Source organism: Panthera pardus, unplaced genomic scaffold (assembly GCF_024362965.1).
Source record: "Panthera pardus isolate Hobbes unplaced genomic scaffold, ASM2436296v1 HiC_scaffold_20, whole genome shotgun sequence".
NCBI classification, from domain to species: domain Eukaryota; kingdom Metazoa; phylum Chordata; class Mammalia; order Carnivora; family Felidae; genus Panthera; species Panthera pardus.
Window position 1 is genome coordinate 86,568,963 of NW_026526766.1, and position 14,291 is coordinate 86,583,253.

The 14,291-nt window shown below is 47.6% G+C and overlaps 1 protein-coding gene across 3 annotated transcripts in view; it reads left to right on the plus strand.

Annotated features, from left to right (window-relative positions):
* Positions 1-13,794, plus strand: part of GLE1 (GLE1 RNA export mediator) — a 32,205-nt gene extending 18,411 nt beyond the window's left edge. For all 3 annotated transcript variants that reach the window (XM_053908371.1, XM_019420908.2, XM_053908372.1), the window contains exons 7-16: positions 1,023-1,251; positions 2,058-2,170; positions 2,332-2,401; positions 6,017-6,159; positions 6,258-6,448; positions 7,641-7,770; positions 9,330-9,434; positions 10,609-10,691; positions 11,609-11,672; positions 12,618-13,794. In XM_053908371.1, the coding sequence (XP_053764346.1) occupies positions 1,023-1,251; positions 2,058-2,170; positions 2,332-2,401; positions 6,017-6,159; positions 6,258-6,448; positions 7,641-7,770; positions 9,330-9,434; positions 10,609-10,691; positions 11,609-11,672; positions 12,618-12,686 (1,197 nt within the window). In that variant the 3' untranslated portion in view covers positions 12,687-13,794. The remainder of the gene's footprint in view (positions 1-1,022; positions 1,252-2,057; positions 2,171-2,331; positions 2,402-6,016; positions 6,160-6,257; positions 6,449-7,640; positions 7,771-9,329; positions 9,435-10,608; positions 10,692-11,608; positions 11,673-12,617) is intronic.
* Positions 13,795-14,291: the final 497 nt, after the last annotated feature.

Below are 14,291 nucleotides of genomic sequence, written 5' to 3' on the forward strand. Positions count from 1 at the left end.
CCTTGCTGAGCGTGGAGTCTGCTTGAGATTCTCTCTTTGTCTCTGTCTCTCTCACTCTCTTAAAACAACATTAAAAACATAGACTACATTTTATTTTATTTATTTATTTATTTAAAAAAAATTTTTTTTTCAACGTTTTTTATTTATTTTTGGGACAGAGAGACAGAGCATGAACGGGGGAGGGGCAGAGAGAGAGGGAGACACAGAATCGGAAACAGGCTCCAGGCTCCGAGCCATCAGCCCAGAGCCCGACACGGGGCTCGAACTCACCACGAGATCGTGACCTGGCTGAAGTCGGACGCTTAACCGACTGCGCCACCCAGGCGCCCCTAGACTACATTTTAGACATGCCATTAAAATTGGGAAAGAAATAAAAATGTACCATGTTGCTACAATAGTAACAAATTGTTGATGTCGTTAACATGTTTTAGCCAATAAAATGTAATAAGACAAAGGAGAAATATTTGAGGAAATGTAATTTGATAACAATATGATTATCTACCTAGAAAGCCAAGAGTAAAAAGCTCTGAGCTATTAAAAATTTTTTTTAACGTGTATTTATTTTTGAGAGACAGAGCGTGAGCAGGGGAGGGGCAGAGAGAGGGGGAGACACGGAATCTGAAGCAGGCTCCAGGCTCTGAGCTGTCAGCACAGAGCCTGACGTGGGGCTTGAACTCACAGACCTCAAGATCATGACGTGAGCCGAAGTCGGACGCTTAACTAACTGAGCCACCCAGGTGCCCCAACATGGTATCATTTTCATCTAGACTGTTGTCACAAGCTTTTAAAGAATTATCCCAGCATTGTTGGTGAGAGCATGGAAAGATCCATACTCTGTGGATGTGATGGTTAATCAGTATTACCTTTAAGAGGACAGGAACGCAGTAGGTATCAGCATGTTGAATGTGGGTACTCCATTGGGTGCAACTGTTCCAATTTAGCAATGTATTGTGTGAGCTGTGATTCAGCTTCACAGGTGCCTGGGGAATAGACGCTAAGCTCTGTCTCTGTCACCCTGACAGAACGGCTTTCCTACAGCAGAGGACCAGGCTGTGGCTGAGAGAGCCCTGCAGGAAATGCGGGACCTCCTTACCAGCTTGCAGCAGGAGATCGCCAGGGCCTGTGAGGACAAGAGGAGGCAGGATTTGGAGGCCCAGGTAAAGCGGCAAGACTCACACATGCAGCAGGGGCCAGAGGTCCACAGAGAGACCCCAGCTCCCAGCCAGGGCCCAGGAGGGAAACAGAATGAAGGTGGGTGTTGGCGTGGATACGGTCCTTTAGCCCAGAATGTGAAAGGAGACAAGAATATGTTTGAATACCGTGTTAAGCTTCAGGACAATTTACCGGAACTGTTAACATAATGTAAAACTCTGTATGTTTACTGAATTACATTCAGTTTGGTTGATGCGGAGCCTGACTTCCAGCACTTGCCACGAGGATTTGAAATTCTGTATAATTCTAGTAGATGTATCATCCCAGGTTTTGCTGCTCTGACTTTTTAAAATAAACATTACGCAGTGTATGTTCACTGCATATGTAAGAGAATCAGTCGAGCATATGGTTGAGAATGCTGGCTTTAGAGCCAGGTCCATGGGAATGTGGTTTTTCTACTTCCTGGCAATGCGACTTTGGCAAATTAACCTTTCTATGCCTATTTCCTTATGTAGAAAGTGAAGATAATGATGGTATCTACTTCCTAGGGTCCTTGAAAGCCATTAATACCTATATCAGCTGATTAGAACAGTGCCTGGCTCGGGGCGCCTGGGTGGCTCAGTCAGTTGAGCGTCCGACTTCGGCTCAGGTCATGATCTCGCGGTCCGCGAGTTCGAGCCCCGCGTCAGGCTCTGTGCTGACAGCTCAGAGCCTGGAGCCTGTTTCAGATTCTGTGTCTCCCTCTCTCTCTGACCCTCCCCTGTTCATGCTGTCTCTCCCTGTCTCAAAAATAAAATAAACATTAAAAAAAAAAAATTAAAAAAAAAAAAAAAAAGAGAACAGTGCCTGGCTCACGTGAAGTGTTCAGTGAGTACGATTACGAGAGCCTCTCTTCTCTTCCTCAGACCTCCAAGTAAAGGTCCAAGACAGTACGATGCGGTGGTACCACCAGCTGCAGGATGTTTCCAGTCAGTGCGTGTTGGCCTTTGAGGAGCTGACCAACAGCAAAGACAGTCAGGTACGGAGGGCTGTAAGTTGCGAGCTGTCTGGGCCTGGGAGTGCTCCGAACAGCCCCGTGTCCCAGAGGAGTGTTGCTAGCACGTCACCTTCCCTAATCCTGCTGTCATCTACTCCACTCTTCCGGACACTGTTTGCCCTCTCACTGTTCTCTCCTGGCAGGCCAAAAAGGTAAAGATGGACCTCCAGAAAGCTGCCACCATCCCAGTGAGCCAAATCTCCACCATTGCAGGTTGGTCAGAGGAGTTCAGAACATGGCCCTTCGCTTCACTTTGTTATTCTGTACGACTCCACATCTACTCATCTGTAAGGTTCCCGTAGACAGAGTCTGTTCCAACAAATGACATGACGTTGGGTCAGGCACGTATAAGTTATGTCTTACTCTCTTTTGTTTCCTCTTCAACATGTAGAAGGCGATCATTACGTGTTTGTTGACTTGATTTATAAATAAGCTGTATATCAACAGTAAATTATTTAAGAAGGGTCTTACCTGAAGTTGAAAGTTACTGCTGAAGGGGCGCCTAGGTGGCTCAGTCAGTTGGGGTCTGACTCTTGATTTCGGCTCACGTCATGATCTCACAGTTTGGGAGTTCGAGCCCCACATTGGGCGCTCTGCTGTCAGCACAGAGCCTGCCTCAGATCTTCTGTCTCCCTCTCTCTGCCCCTCCCCTGCTTGCACTCTCACTCTCTCAAATAAAGTAAACATAAAAAAATATATCACAAGAATCCATATTTAGAAAAAAGTTACTGCTGAAAACATCACTCAGGGAACCTAGGATGTAACATACATTCGTTGCTTTTGTTCTACAACATGAGCCATTAGCTTATCCAAGCTCGAAACCTGCCTGAATATTTTTTTTCATGTTTAGTTTTGAGAGAGAGAGAGACAGAGTGCGAGCAGGGAAGGGGCAGAGAGAGAGACACACACAGAATCCAAAGCAGCTCCAGGCTCTGAGCTGTTAGCACAGAGCCCGGCATGGCGTTCAAACACACAAGCTGTGAGATCATGACTTGAGCTGAAGTCAGACGCTTAACTGACTGGGCCACCCAGGCTCCCCTAAACCTGCCTTCCTACTTTAGAACATCTTCCTTTTCTCTCCAGAGACTGAGCTTTAGAGAGTGAGAACCAGACAGGGGGAAGTCCCTTTTTTCTCTTCATTCAGAAGCAGAGGTTCGTTTTTGTAGAGCTCAAGGTGTGGAAGCCTCCAAGTTGCAGGCCATGCTGCCCAGTGGCTGGGGAGCACGAACAGCTGAAAAGCTGCTCTGACTTAGCATGGGCCCGCTTGCCCTAATTCACTTGTTGCCTGGAAAGCGTAGAAAAGTTATAATTCCTGCCCACAAGAGGCCCTGTGATGGAACTTATGTATCACCCTGCTGGTTCTCTCTGGATCAGGACAAGGTATAAATCAATAACCGCATATCACCTCTGGGCTTTAAAGTGCTGTTTCCTTTGCTGGCAACAGCAACAGGGGCGAGGTTGACCTGTTCCCCTTCACTGCTGTCCTTAGGGTTGTCCCCAGTCCTGACCCCTCAGCCAACCACAGACCGCTTTGCTCCCTCCTTCAGCGGGAAAATCCAGCGGGTGGGACACTCAGATGCCAGCCTTTTCCACGCGTACACACGTGTACCCCTGCCTCTTAGTCCATGTCTGCATGTGGAGGGAGGCATTGTCCGTGCACGCTTCCCCTTCTGCCTCTGCCTTTGTTCCCCGCTCTCCCATCCCCTTCAAGACTTGCCTCATCGCTTATCACCTAATCTCCTGGTTTCTGCAAAATTACTCCCTTTTACAGGCTCCTTTTCTTTTATTTATTTATTTATTTATTTATTTATTTATTTATTTTTAAATTTTTTTCTTTTTAACGTTTATTTATTTTTGATACAGAGAGAGAGAGAGACAGAGCATGAATGGGGGAGGGGCAGAGAGGGAGGGAGACACAGAATCGGAAGCAGGCTCCAGGCTCTGAGCCATCAGCCCAGAGCCCGACGTGGGGCTCGAACCCATGGACCGCGAGATCGTGACCTGAGCCGAAGTCGGACGCTTAACCGACTGAGCCACCCAGGCGCCCCGAGGCTCCTTTTCTTTTAAACATGCTGAGTTACTCACATCCTAAAGTATGTTTCCTTTGGTTCAAGATCTGTCTTTTCTAGCCTTCCTCACATATCTCTTTGGTCCTGGTGATTATTCCCTTCTTTACGAACTCTGTTCCTTTGGCTTCCATGGCAACATGAATTTCCAGGTTCTCCTGCCACCTTCCTTCCTCCTTTGTGGGCTCCTCAGTCTCCTGTCCCCACCCTAATCCCTAACTGGAGGTGCTTCCCAGGAGTCCGCTGTCACCCTTGGTTCCCAGTCCACTTACCCTCAGGGCTTCAGATGCTGTCTCTGTGCGGGTGGCTCCCCAGTGTCCCTCTGGTGCGCTCTTAGAGCTTCAGAGCCCCTTGCTCTGGCCCCTGGGGGACGTCTGCCGGTGTCTCTCTCCTACCCCACGTTCAGGGTATGCAGACATCAACTCCCCATCCTCCTTTATGCCTCCTTTTCCCCTGTTTGCTCTCAGGAACCAGAGCACCACTGGCAACTCCGGCACCTTGGCTGGAACCCTGGGAGTCCTCCCCCTGGCTGCTCTCTCTGTTTCATTCTCCACATCTGATCAGGCTCTAGTTTTGCTGGTCTTCACTTTTCTGGATATTTCTTGACTATGTTCCCTTTGTCTGCACCATCACTGTGAGTCTTTGAAGAGTCAGATGCAGACTTGCTCTAGAGTTAGTGCTCAGTACATGCTGAATGACTGGGAAAGAAATGATCTCATTCCTGCCTCTTTAAAGGCAGTGGTTAAATTCGGAGCAGAATTTAATCTCTTTGGTGCTGGTGTGGCATATGGGATGTAGGAGGCCATGCCAGCCCTAGGGTTGGGGTGGAGAGGCATGGGGGAAGGAATTGACAGGGAATTTGGCCAGTGGGGTCCTTTGAAACCATCAGTAAAGTAGTACTGAAGTATGACTTAGTAGGAGTGGGTGCTACTATTTTGATAGCTCACTAAGTTTTGAGTAATGGAGACCAGTTCAGATCTGCATAGGCCAAAAAAGAAAAAGACATTTAATCTAAAGATAGAGGGGTGTTTCTCAGAATCTACTGGCAGGAATGGGACTAGGCCTCAGAAGCTAGAAACCTTCAGACACTTTTCTTTCATTTTCCTTCTGTACATCTCTTATTAGGTAGACCACTGGTCTTTGGTCCACTTGGCAGGTGCAAGTCCCCGGTGTTTGTGAGCGTGTGTGTTGCAGGGCCAGTCACCTCCAGGACGTGACTCTGTGAGCTGGCTGATTGGCTCAGCTGGTCTACTCCTAATCAAACTGTAGCCAGTGTGGGCTTGGGGCTTACAGGATCCGGAATACAAATATAGCCGCCAGGAGCCCGCTTCTGTGCATCTGAGGATGGAGGGCAGGTCCCAGAGGAGGGGGTAGTCACTGAGAGCTGGGAAGATCCCTTAGAACGGTTTTCCTAGAGATGCAAATGACTACTTTAGGGACGCCAGCTATGGCCCACGGGATCTGTGGCCATTCAACAGCTATGTCCGTCCTGTTTATCTCTCTGGTATGTCGATTTCAGAATTTGTTCATTCCCAAATAAGGAATTCCTTTGAAATAGTACCATGCCTTCTGTACTCCGGCATCCTGGACAATATACATCTGCTTGTCGTGTACTTTTCTGCAACAGTATTTTGACGTTAGACTCTGACTTTGTGTGGGGCTGCCCGGCTGGGTTTTCATGGAGGCTTTCTTACTGCAGTGATGAGAAGCAGCGTGGCCTGCAGTTGAATCTTTTAACTGACTTTATCTCTGTCATACCCAGGCTCAAAGCTGAAGGAGATCTTTGACAAGATCCACAACCTGCTCTCCGGAAAACCAGTTCAGTCTGGCGGGCGCTCTGTGTCCGTCACACTTAACCCACAGGGCCTGGATTTTGTCCAGTACAAGCTGGCAGAGAAGTTTGTGGTGAGAAACTTTGTAACCAGAGGTATGGGGATGGCCCTGTGTGCCGCCCTTCTGCTTCTCTCCAGAGTAACCAAGGGGTCCCGTCTCTGCTCCCGCAGAAACAAGGAGAGGAGGAGGTGGCCTCTCACCACGAAGCGGCATTCCCCATTGCGGTTGTGGCGTCTGGGATCTGGGAGCTCCACCCCAGAGTGGGCGACCTCATTCTCGCACATCTCCACAGGAAGTGTCCCTACTCAGTTCCCTTCTACCCACCTTTCAAGGAGGGAATGGCTTTGGAAGACTACCAGAGGTGAGGTAGTTTTTCTCCTCACTCACTCTCCCCGGGGTCTGAATAAAATACAGAGAGAACTGCGGTTTGCTCTCCCTCCCTTCACAACTCCTCATATGTACCTTGACTTTGTATCAGAGAATCCAGTGTCTTTCGTGCAGACTCGCTGCTTTGGGAATTTGTGGATTCAGCTGCAATAGTCAGTACAGTTTAAGAAAAAGAATATTGGATCTAGAATTAGGGGGCGGGAGGGGTCTTAGAATTTGGCCCTGCTTCATCATTTAATAGATTTGCAGAGTGGGGCAGTCACGTAAGCTCTTTGAGCATCATTTTCCTTATTTGCAAATGGGGGTCGTAACATCCATCAATCCTGTGAGTTTGGGGCTCCTGGCTGGCTCCTTCAGGAGAGTGTGCAACTCTTGATCTTGGGGTTGTGAGCTCGAGCCCCACGTTGGTGCAGACAAAGCTTAAAAACAGAATGTTAAAAAAAATTTGTGAGTTTACCTCGCAAGGGTTATGTGATGATGCACAGATGTGATTGTGGATATGTGTGCTTTGCAAACAAAGTTTTCTGCAGAGGTAATGATATATAATCATATAAGAAGAATAATGCTAAAAATGGGTGCCTGGCTGCCTCAGTGGGTAGAGCATGCAACTCTTGATCTCGGGGTTGTGATTTCCAGACCCACATTGGGCCCTAGGGCTTATTTAAAAAAATAATAATATAAGGGGCACCTGGGTGGTTCAGTTGGTTGAGTGTCCAACTCTTTTTAAAAAATTCTTTTTAATGTTTATTTTTGAGAGAGAGAGAGCATGAGGCTTCAGGCTCTGAGCTGTCAGCACAGAGCCCGATGTTGGGCTCGAACCCATGAGCTGTGAGATGACCTGAGCCCAAGTCGGATGCTTAACCCACTGTCACCCAGGTGCCCCCAAAATTAACCGTCTCTTCATTTCGGTTCAGGTCATGATCTTGTAGCTTGTGGGATTGAGCCCTGTGTCAGGTTTTGTGCTGACAGCATGGAGCCTAGTTGGGATTCTCTCTCCCTCTCTCTCTGCCCCTCCCTACCCTCAAAATAAATAAATATTTAAAGTAACAATGCTAATAATAATGCTAAATGTAACAGTACTAGGTTGTTTCTTTTAGCCATAAAAAATAAGTGATTTGTCACCCTCACTTTGGCCTTGTCACATTGAATTTTTTCTTCCCACACAGGACCCTTGGCTACCAAGTGAAGGACTCCAAAGTGGAACAGCAGGACAACTTTCTAAAGCGCATGTCTGGGATGATCCGACTCTACGCCGCCATCATCCAGCTCCGGTGGCCGTACGGAGGCCGACAACAGGTGGTAGAAAAGACTTGCTCTCAAGAGAGAGGCCAGACTGTATTCGTGTATTCTGTCCACGGGGACTATTGCCCTTCTTGCCAAGCGGGCAGTCTGGTTACATGATGATGTATTGTCGCTCCCTAGGTATGTTCTAGAGAAGTTGATGTTAACTATTAGGAAGTTTTGGACCATCAGAACCTTTTGTTCAGTGATTGAGTCAGCTGAGGCTTTAAAGAACTGAGTTTATAAGAGGGTCTGTGAGATGAGAGTCTGTGGTAAACCAGTCATTAAGGTTCTATAGAAGATTCTATTAGATGGAGTGAGTCTAAATGACAGGGTCAGGGCACCTGGGTGCCTCAGTCGGTTGAGTGTCTGACTCTTGATTTCGGCTCGGGTTGTGATCCACGGGTTGTGAGATCGAGCCCCACGTTTGGCTCCACGCTCAGTGCAGAGTCTGCTTCAGATTCTCTCTCTGTCTCTGTCCCTCTTCCCCACTCGTGCTGTCTCTCAAAATAAAAATAAAAATGACACAGTGTCATTTTATTATTTATTTATTTCTAAGTAAGCTCTAGGCCCAACGTGGGGCTTGAACTCACAACCCTGAGATCAAGAGTTGCTCGCTCTGGGGCACCTGGGTGGCTCAGTCGGTTAAACCTCTGACTTCAGCTCTGGTCATGATCTCATGGTTCATGAGTTCAAGCGCACTTCAGGCTCTTTGCTGACAGCTTGGAGCCTGGAGCCTGCTTCTGATTCTGTGTCTCCCTCTCTGCCCCTCCCGTCCCCTGTTCATGCTCTCTCTTGAAAATAAATAAACACTTTTTTAAAAGTTATATTTATTTTAAATAATCTTTATTTAAATATTTAAATAATCTTTACATCCAATGTGGGGCTCAAACTCACGACCCTGAGATCAAGAGTCACATGCTCTTCTGACGAGCCAGCCAGGCCCCCCCAAAAGTAAATAAACAAACAAACAAAAAAAGGGTCGCTCGCTCTACCGACTGAGTCAGCCAGGCGCCCCGTCACTGTCATTTTAGACCTGGTTGGTGCCTCACATCACAGATGAGCAGATGGAGTCCCAGCGAGCTATAGTGACATAGTCAGTGACAAAGCCACGGCTGGGGTGCGGGTCTTCGACTTGCCAGCCTAGTGCTTTTCTCAAAGGATACAGATGAGAGATGGAGAAGTTAATGTACTCAGAGACCTAAGAGAAGGGAATGTAAGTTGATTGAATCCAAGTTTTTATTGTGTACCTGCTGTGTCCCACGTTCTGTGCTAAAGGTCCCAAGAATAATAAATAAACCTCTGTATGGATAACTGTTGGTCAGTGGACTCCCTGAAACCAGAGCTGTCAGATGTGGACTGAAGGGATCCTGTAGAGAATGTGTGGGTTCCGGTGTGTTGGGACATTTGAAAACAGAATTTGTTCGGCTTGTGCTGTGTCTGCCCTGCGGCCTGTGCTTGATTGAGATGATCTGGGGGTTCATGTCACTTAGAAATGGCTGGATGATAACGTTGGGAGTTTAGATCTCCGGATACAAGGAGAGCAAATCATGACCAAGTGTCTTCGCTCCCAGATTCACCCTCACGGCTTAAATCATGGCTGGCGCTGGTTGGCACAAATCTTAAATATGGAGCCCCTGTCAGATGTGACAGCCACTCTCCTCTTTGACTTCTTGGAGGTATGTAATGCAGTTATCACACGAGAGGGGGACAGTGGTTGAAGCAGCCTTGTGCCACTGCATGGCGTGAATCGGGAAGCAATATGGAAATAGGCTATTGGTGAACAGCATCAGGATCCAGTCTTACACATTTTTTCCCAAGTGCTAAAGACAAACCTGGCTTTTGGGTTTTCTTCCCACTGTGCTTTCCTTCTCTGTGCGGTTGTGTTCTCACGGTAAAGAAAAAACTGTACATCCCAGCACCAGCAAAAAGGGATGTTTGTTTTAAGGATAGAGAAGTGACTCCCAGAACCAAGGGTAGGATGTATGATTGACTCTCATGTGGGCCTGGAACTAGGAACTAGAATGTCACCAGGTACCAAGAGTCCCTTTGGGGCCACACGGTCCTTCTTGTGCTCTTCCCGTAGGCTGCTCATTCTTGCTCCTTAGGCCAGTTTTCTCTAGATCTCTGCACGGTGGAGAAGGTGGCCATCCTGGGCTATAGCCCTCTGCCTCAGTGCGGTCACCTAGTGTAGTGGAACTGGCGGCTCACTTTTGTAATCCCTCGTTCCCAGGAGAGCAAATATGATCAACCAGCCTTGACCACATATCTCCTTCATCCAGAAGGTTCTATACAGTCCTGTCTGCCTATGAAGGGCCACCACTGTAGAGTGAGGGTAAGGGTTTCTGTGGACAGGAGACATTTCTTAAAGGATAAAGGCTTAGGGCACATACCATAACAGATGTGGGCCATCGGGCCTATGATGCCAAATGCTTCCAGTCACCCTGGAGCTTCTGAAGTCACAGGACGTGAGCAGAGACCATGAATAAATTTGAGAACATGGTGGTGCCCTGCTTACTAAGGTTGGGAGGAACACCGCACCTTTGGAAAGGTTTCCATTCAGTAGACTCGAAGAAGAATAATTAAGTTAGACTCACATTCTCTGGTTTGTGAAAATACCTGGTTTCTTGGCTGTCTTATTTCACGGAGGTATTGTCCTATACAGACAAATGCTTCAGAAGAAGGTTGGGTCTTTCCATTTGTTCCCTTGCTTAGCTAGCTAAGTGGCATTGTGACTGAAACTCTTGGTAGGAGGGAAAGGCAAAGGGCTGGTGTGCTTTATGGGTCTTTGGGTCTCTTGGGTGAGTGTGAATTTGCCTTCTCCTCTCTGATGATGCCTGTCTTCCCCTGGAGGTGTGTGGGAATGCCCTCATGAAGCAGTACCAGGTACAGTTCTGGAAGATGATACTTCTCATCAAAGAGGACTACTTCCCCAGGTATGTGACCTGTTGAACAGACACCACGGGATTCAGTGAGTAAAACCCATGGTGTCGAATGCCCTTGGGTGCCTCTGGGTTTGACTCTGTTAAAAGCAGTTGTATTGGGGCGCCTGGGTGGCTCAGTCAGTTGAGCATCGGACTTCGGCTCAGGTCATGATCTCACAGCCCAGCTCGTGAGTTCGAGCCCCACGTCAGGCTCTGTGCTGACAGACAGCTCACAGCCTGGAGCCTGCTTCAGATTCTGTGTCCCTCACTCTCTGCCCCTCCCCCTCTCTCACTCTGTGTCTGTCTCTCAAAAAAAAAAAAAAAAGACCATCGTATTAAGTGTGACATCTTCTCCTATCCTTCTTTTTGATATTTGAGTAAGTGCTTTTGAACTCTAGTGAGAGTTTCTTAAACATTATTGGCTAAATGAAAAAATGAATTAGGAAGATTCTGGATTCAGATACCTGACATGTCTTTAACTCTGTTTTCCAAACTCCCCCAGCTAATCAGGGATGGTGAGTACATGCGGTCGTGAATTAAACCCAAAGAGTCAAGCTCCCTTAATAAATCAGTTGGAGAAACTGATCTGTCGGCCAGTTTGCTTGACTGTCATGGCGTCTGCCTCTGGGTGCCCTTCTCATTCCTCTCAACACTGTCATTTCGGGGGGCGGAGAGAGACCTTGGCAGCACCCATCCTGTCTGCTCACAGAGATCTTGGAAAGGAACGTCCTCTCCTTCATCCCCTGGTTTGAAAAGAAGGCTGAGACCATTTGGAAGAATGACAGCATCCTTGGTCCAAAAGACCTCTGCCCAAGTCGTTTGATCTCCCCCTTCTCCTGCTTCCCGTAGATCGGCAGTGCCCCTAACTCCTCTAAAAGGGACGGGGCAATCATAGCTGTCACTTGCGTATTGTCTTCCTCTTCCTACAGGATTGAAGCCATCACAAGCTCAGGACAGATGGGTTCCTTCATACGCCTCAAGCAGTTCTTAGAGGTAAGAGGTCCTTAGATCAACATGTCTCGAGCTGTTGTTGACCTTGAAGGTGCCTGTGTCTGACAAGTCCTGGACCTCTGTGCTCTCGGATTACAGTCTCTTCCTATTTTTTTTGAACCTTACTTTTTTGTCCAGGATTCCCCTTAACATTAAGGGTTGCTGTTTCATCATCCTAGATGTCACTGTCCCTACTGCCTGTGGGGAAGCTATCCTAAGGGATGAATAAAATATCTTTAATGAATCTGGTCTCACTGATACATGTTTTTGTTTTGCGGGATTTTTTTAGTTTATGTATTTATTTTTGAGAGAGAGAGCATGAGCACAGAAGTGGCAAGACAGAGGGAGAGAGAATCCCAAGCAGGCTCCACGCTGTCAGAGCCTGACGTGGGGCTCAAACCCACAGAACCGCGAGATCATGACCTTGCTTAACTGACTGAGCCACCCAGGCGCCCCTCGCTGATATATGTTTTACAGGCTGGCCAGGGTTCCTTTCTCAGTGTCTGGCCAGGGGAACTGGGAAATTTGGTCACTTTTTCTCTATGACAAGAGACTGCACTTTCGGCCAGACTCCTCCCCTGTTTCTAAGTGCTGAAACCCTCTTTAAAGAGGTTAAGTATGACAGACACCGTAGAAGCCTCTGGTGGGTCTGCCAAGACAGCCCACTGACTTCCACTTTCCAGTAGCCCAGTGGGCAAACGGGGGTCGCGAAGGACAAGGCCGGGCACTGGGAAACGAGGCGGGGGCAGCATGACCAGCAGCATTCCCCTTGTCCTCTGCTGCAGTTCATACAGAAGCAGGAGTCTTCTGCACCGCCATTGGTCTTTTCCCGGTGTTGACCACTGTCCCGTGGGACTTAAGCTTGCTGTCCCTCAAAGCTTCCAGCTGGTAATTGTGGGAAGGCACGTTACCAGAAAATCATTGTTTTCTCCATCTTTCCCTGACCAGAAATGTTTGCAGCGCAAGGAGATTCCTGTCCCCAAGGGCTTTCTGACCTCCTCCTTCTGGCGTTCCTGATGGCACCCCGGCGCCCACCATCTCTGTTCTGTTGCAGAGGGACAGTAATAAAGCAACTGAAAACAGCTGCATTTGGGAGAAGTCCTATCAGATTTAGAAATCTACCAACCTGTGCTTTTATATATTTGTACCCATGACTAGGAGAGGAGATCGTTCAGGGGTCCCAGAATCTAGAAGGTCTCTCGTAGGTTGGACAGTCCTTAAGGGATCCACATGACAGAGTAAATGGAATCGGCTTTTCTCACTTCTACAAATATGGTGAGGTGTTTAGTTCTTGGTCTCATCCTTCATTTCCTTTGTCTCTGCTGTCTTTCAGAAAGTAGGTGGTACCTTAACCATTTCCCTCTGAGCTGAAGTAAGCCCCCCACGCCTACTCCCCCGCCCTGCTGCCCCTCCCCAGAGTACAGGTTAATAGTTGAGGCCCAAATGCTTACATGAAAGTCTGGGCTATGGTGGTTTTGTTTTCTCAGCTTGTGGAGTAATCGTAAATTCAGGGGAAATGCCTGATGCAGACGTGGATTAAGCCCCAAATTGTATCAGAGATAGTTTAGCATCTGGGATTAGGACTGTTGATACATGTCATATTGAACAGGAAGCACTGTTTGTCCTTTTAATTGGGACTTTGCCCCCTGAAGGACTAGGGGTGCAGGAGCCAGAGCAGGTGTGGGGTTTTGTTTGTTTATTTGTTTGTTTCTGAATTTGAATTAAGTTGAGCTGAGATGGGTTTGCAACACTATACAAGAGCCGAGCATCTACAGGCAACGATTCAGGGGTTAAATGAAGGTGTTCGGGAGGAACTGAGAACTGCTTTATAATTGTTTACATGTCCTGAATGAAGAATGATGATAGATTTGCCTGAATAAAGCCACGACAGAAATTCAGAACCCGGCTGTTCAGATAAGAATTGAGATTTGTTTTACAAAAGACTCGCCGTCTTTTGTAGTGCAGAGGTAGGGATATACCCCTCTGTACCACCTGTTGTGTGTGGGGATGTGTTTTGGGGAGTGGGGTATTCCCTGGTACTCCTGAGTGGCTTGAAGTAACACACTATGAATTGTTGACTATGGTGCCAAAAAATAAGTAATAAAGCTTGATTTTAAAAAACCCACTGCTGGTTGATGTGACCAATTTCCTCTGCCCTGAGCTGTGTACATCACAGCTGTGTGCATGGTCAGGCACAGGCCTAGCTATAGAATGGTATATGTTCCTCCCTATTTTGTCTTCTTGACCTTCACCTAGGAAGATTTTTCTTTCTGTCATTCCTTTTCCGGAATTATGTACCTGACCTTGTTTCATCTAGCAGAAATGGAAAAGTACTGAAGTCTTTTCATGTGGATACAACAGAATGAACTCTGGGGAAGGCGTCAGAAGACTTGGTGAATTCACTTTTAGGTTTCGTGGCCTTGGGTGGGTCATTCTCTGAACCTCAGGATCACCACCCCTGCAAAAACACATGACGGGGATTAGTCATGAGGTGAGCAGTTTTCAGTGCTCTGTAGCTTCCCAGCCAGTGTGTCGGCACAGATCTCCCCCTGTGGGGCCTGAGGTGGGCGGAGCCCCCAAGGCCAGTTGTTATTTGCACTTGCCCTCTTACCTGTGCTTTAC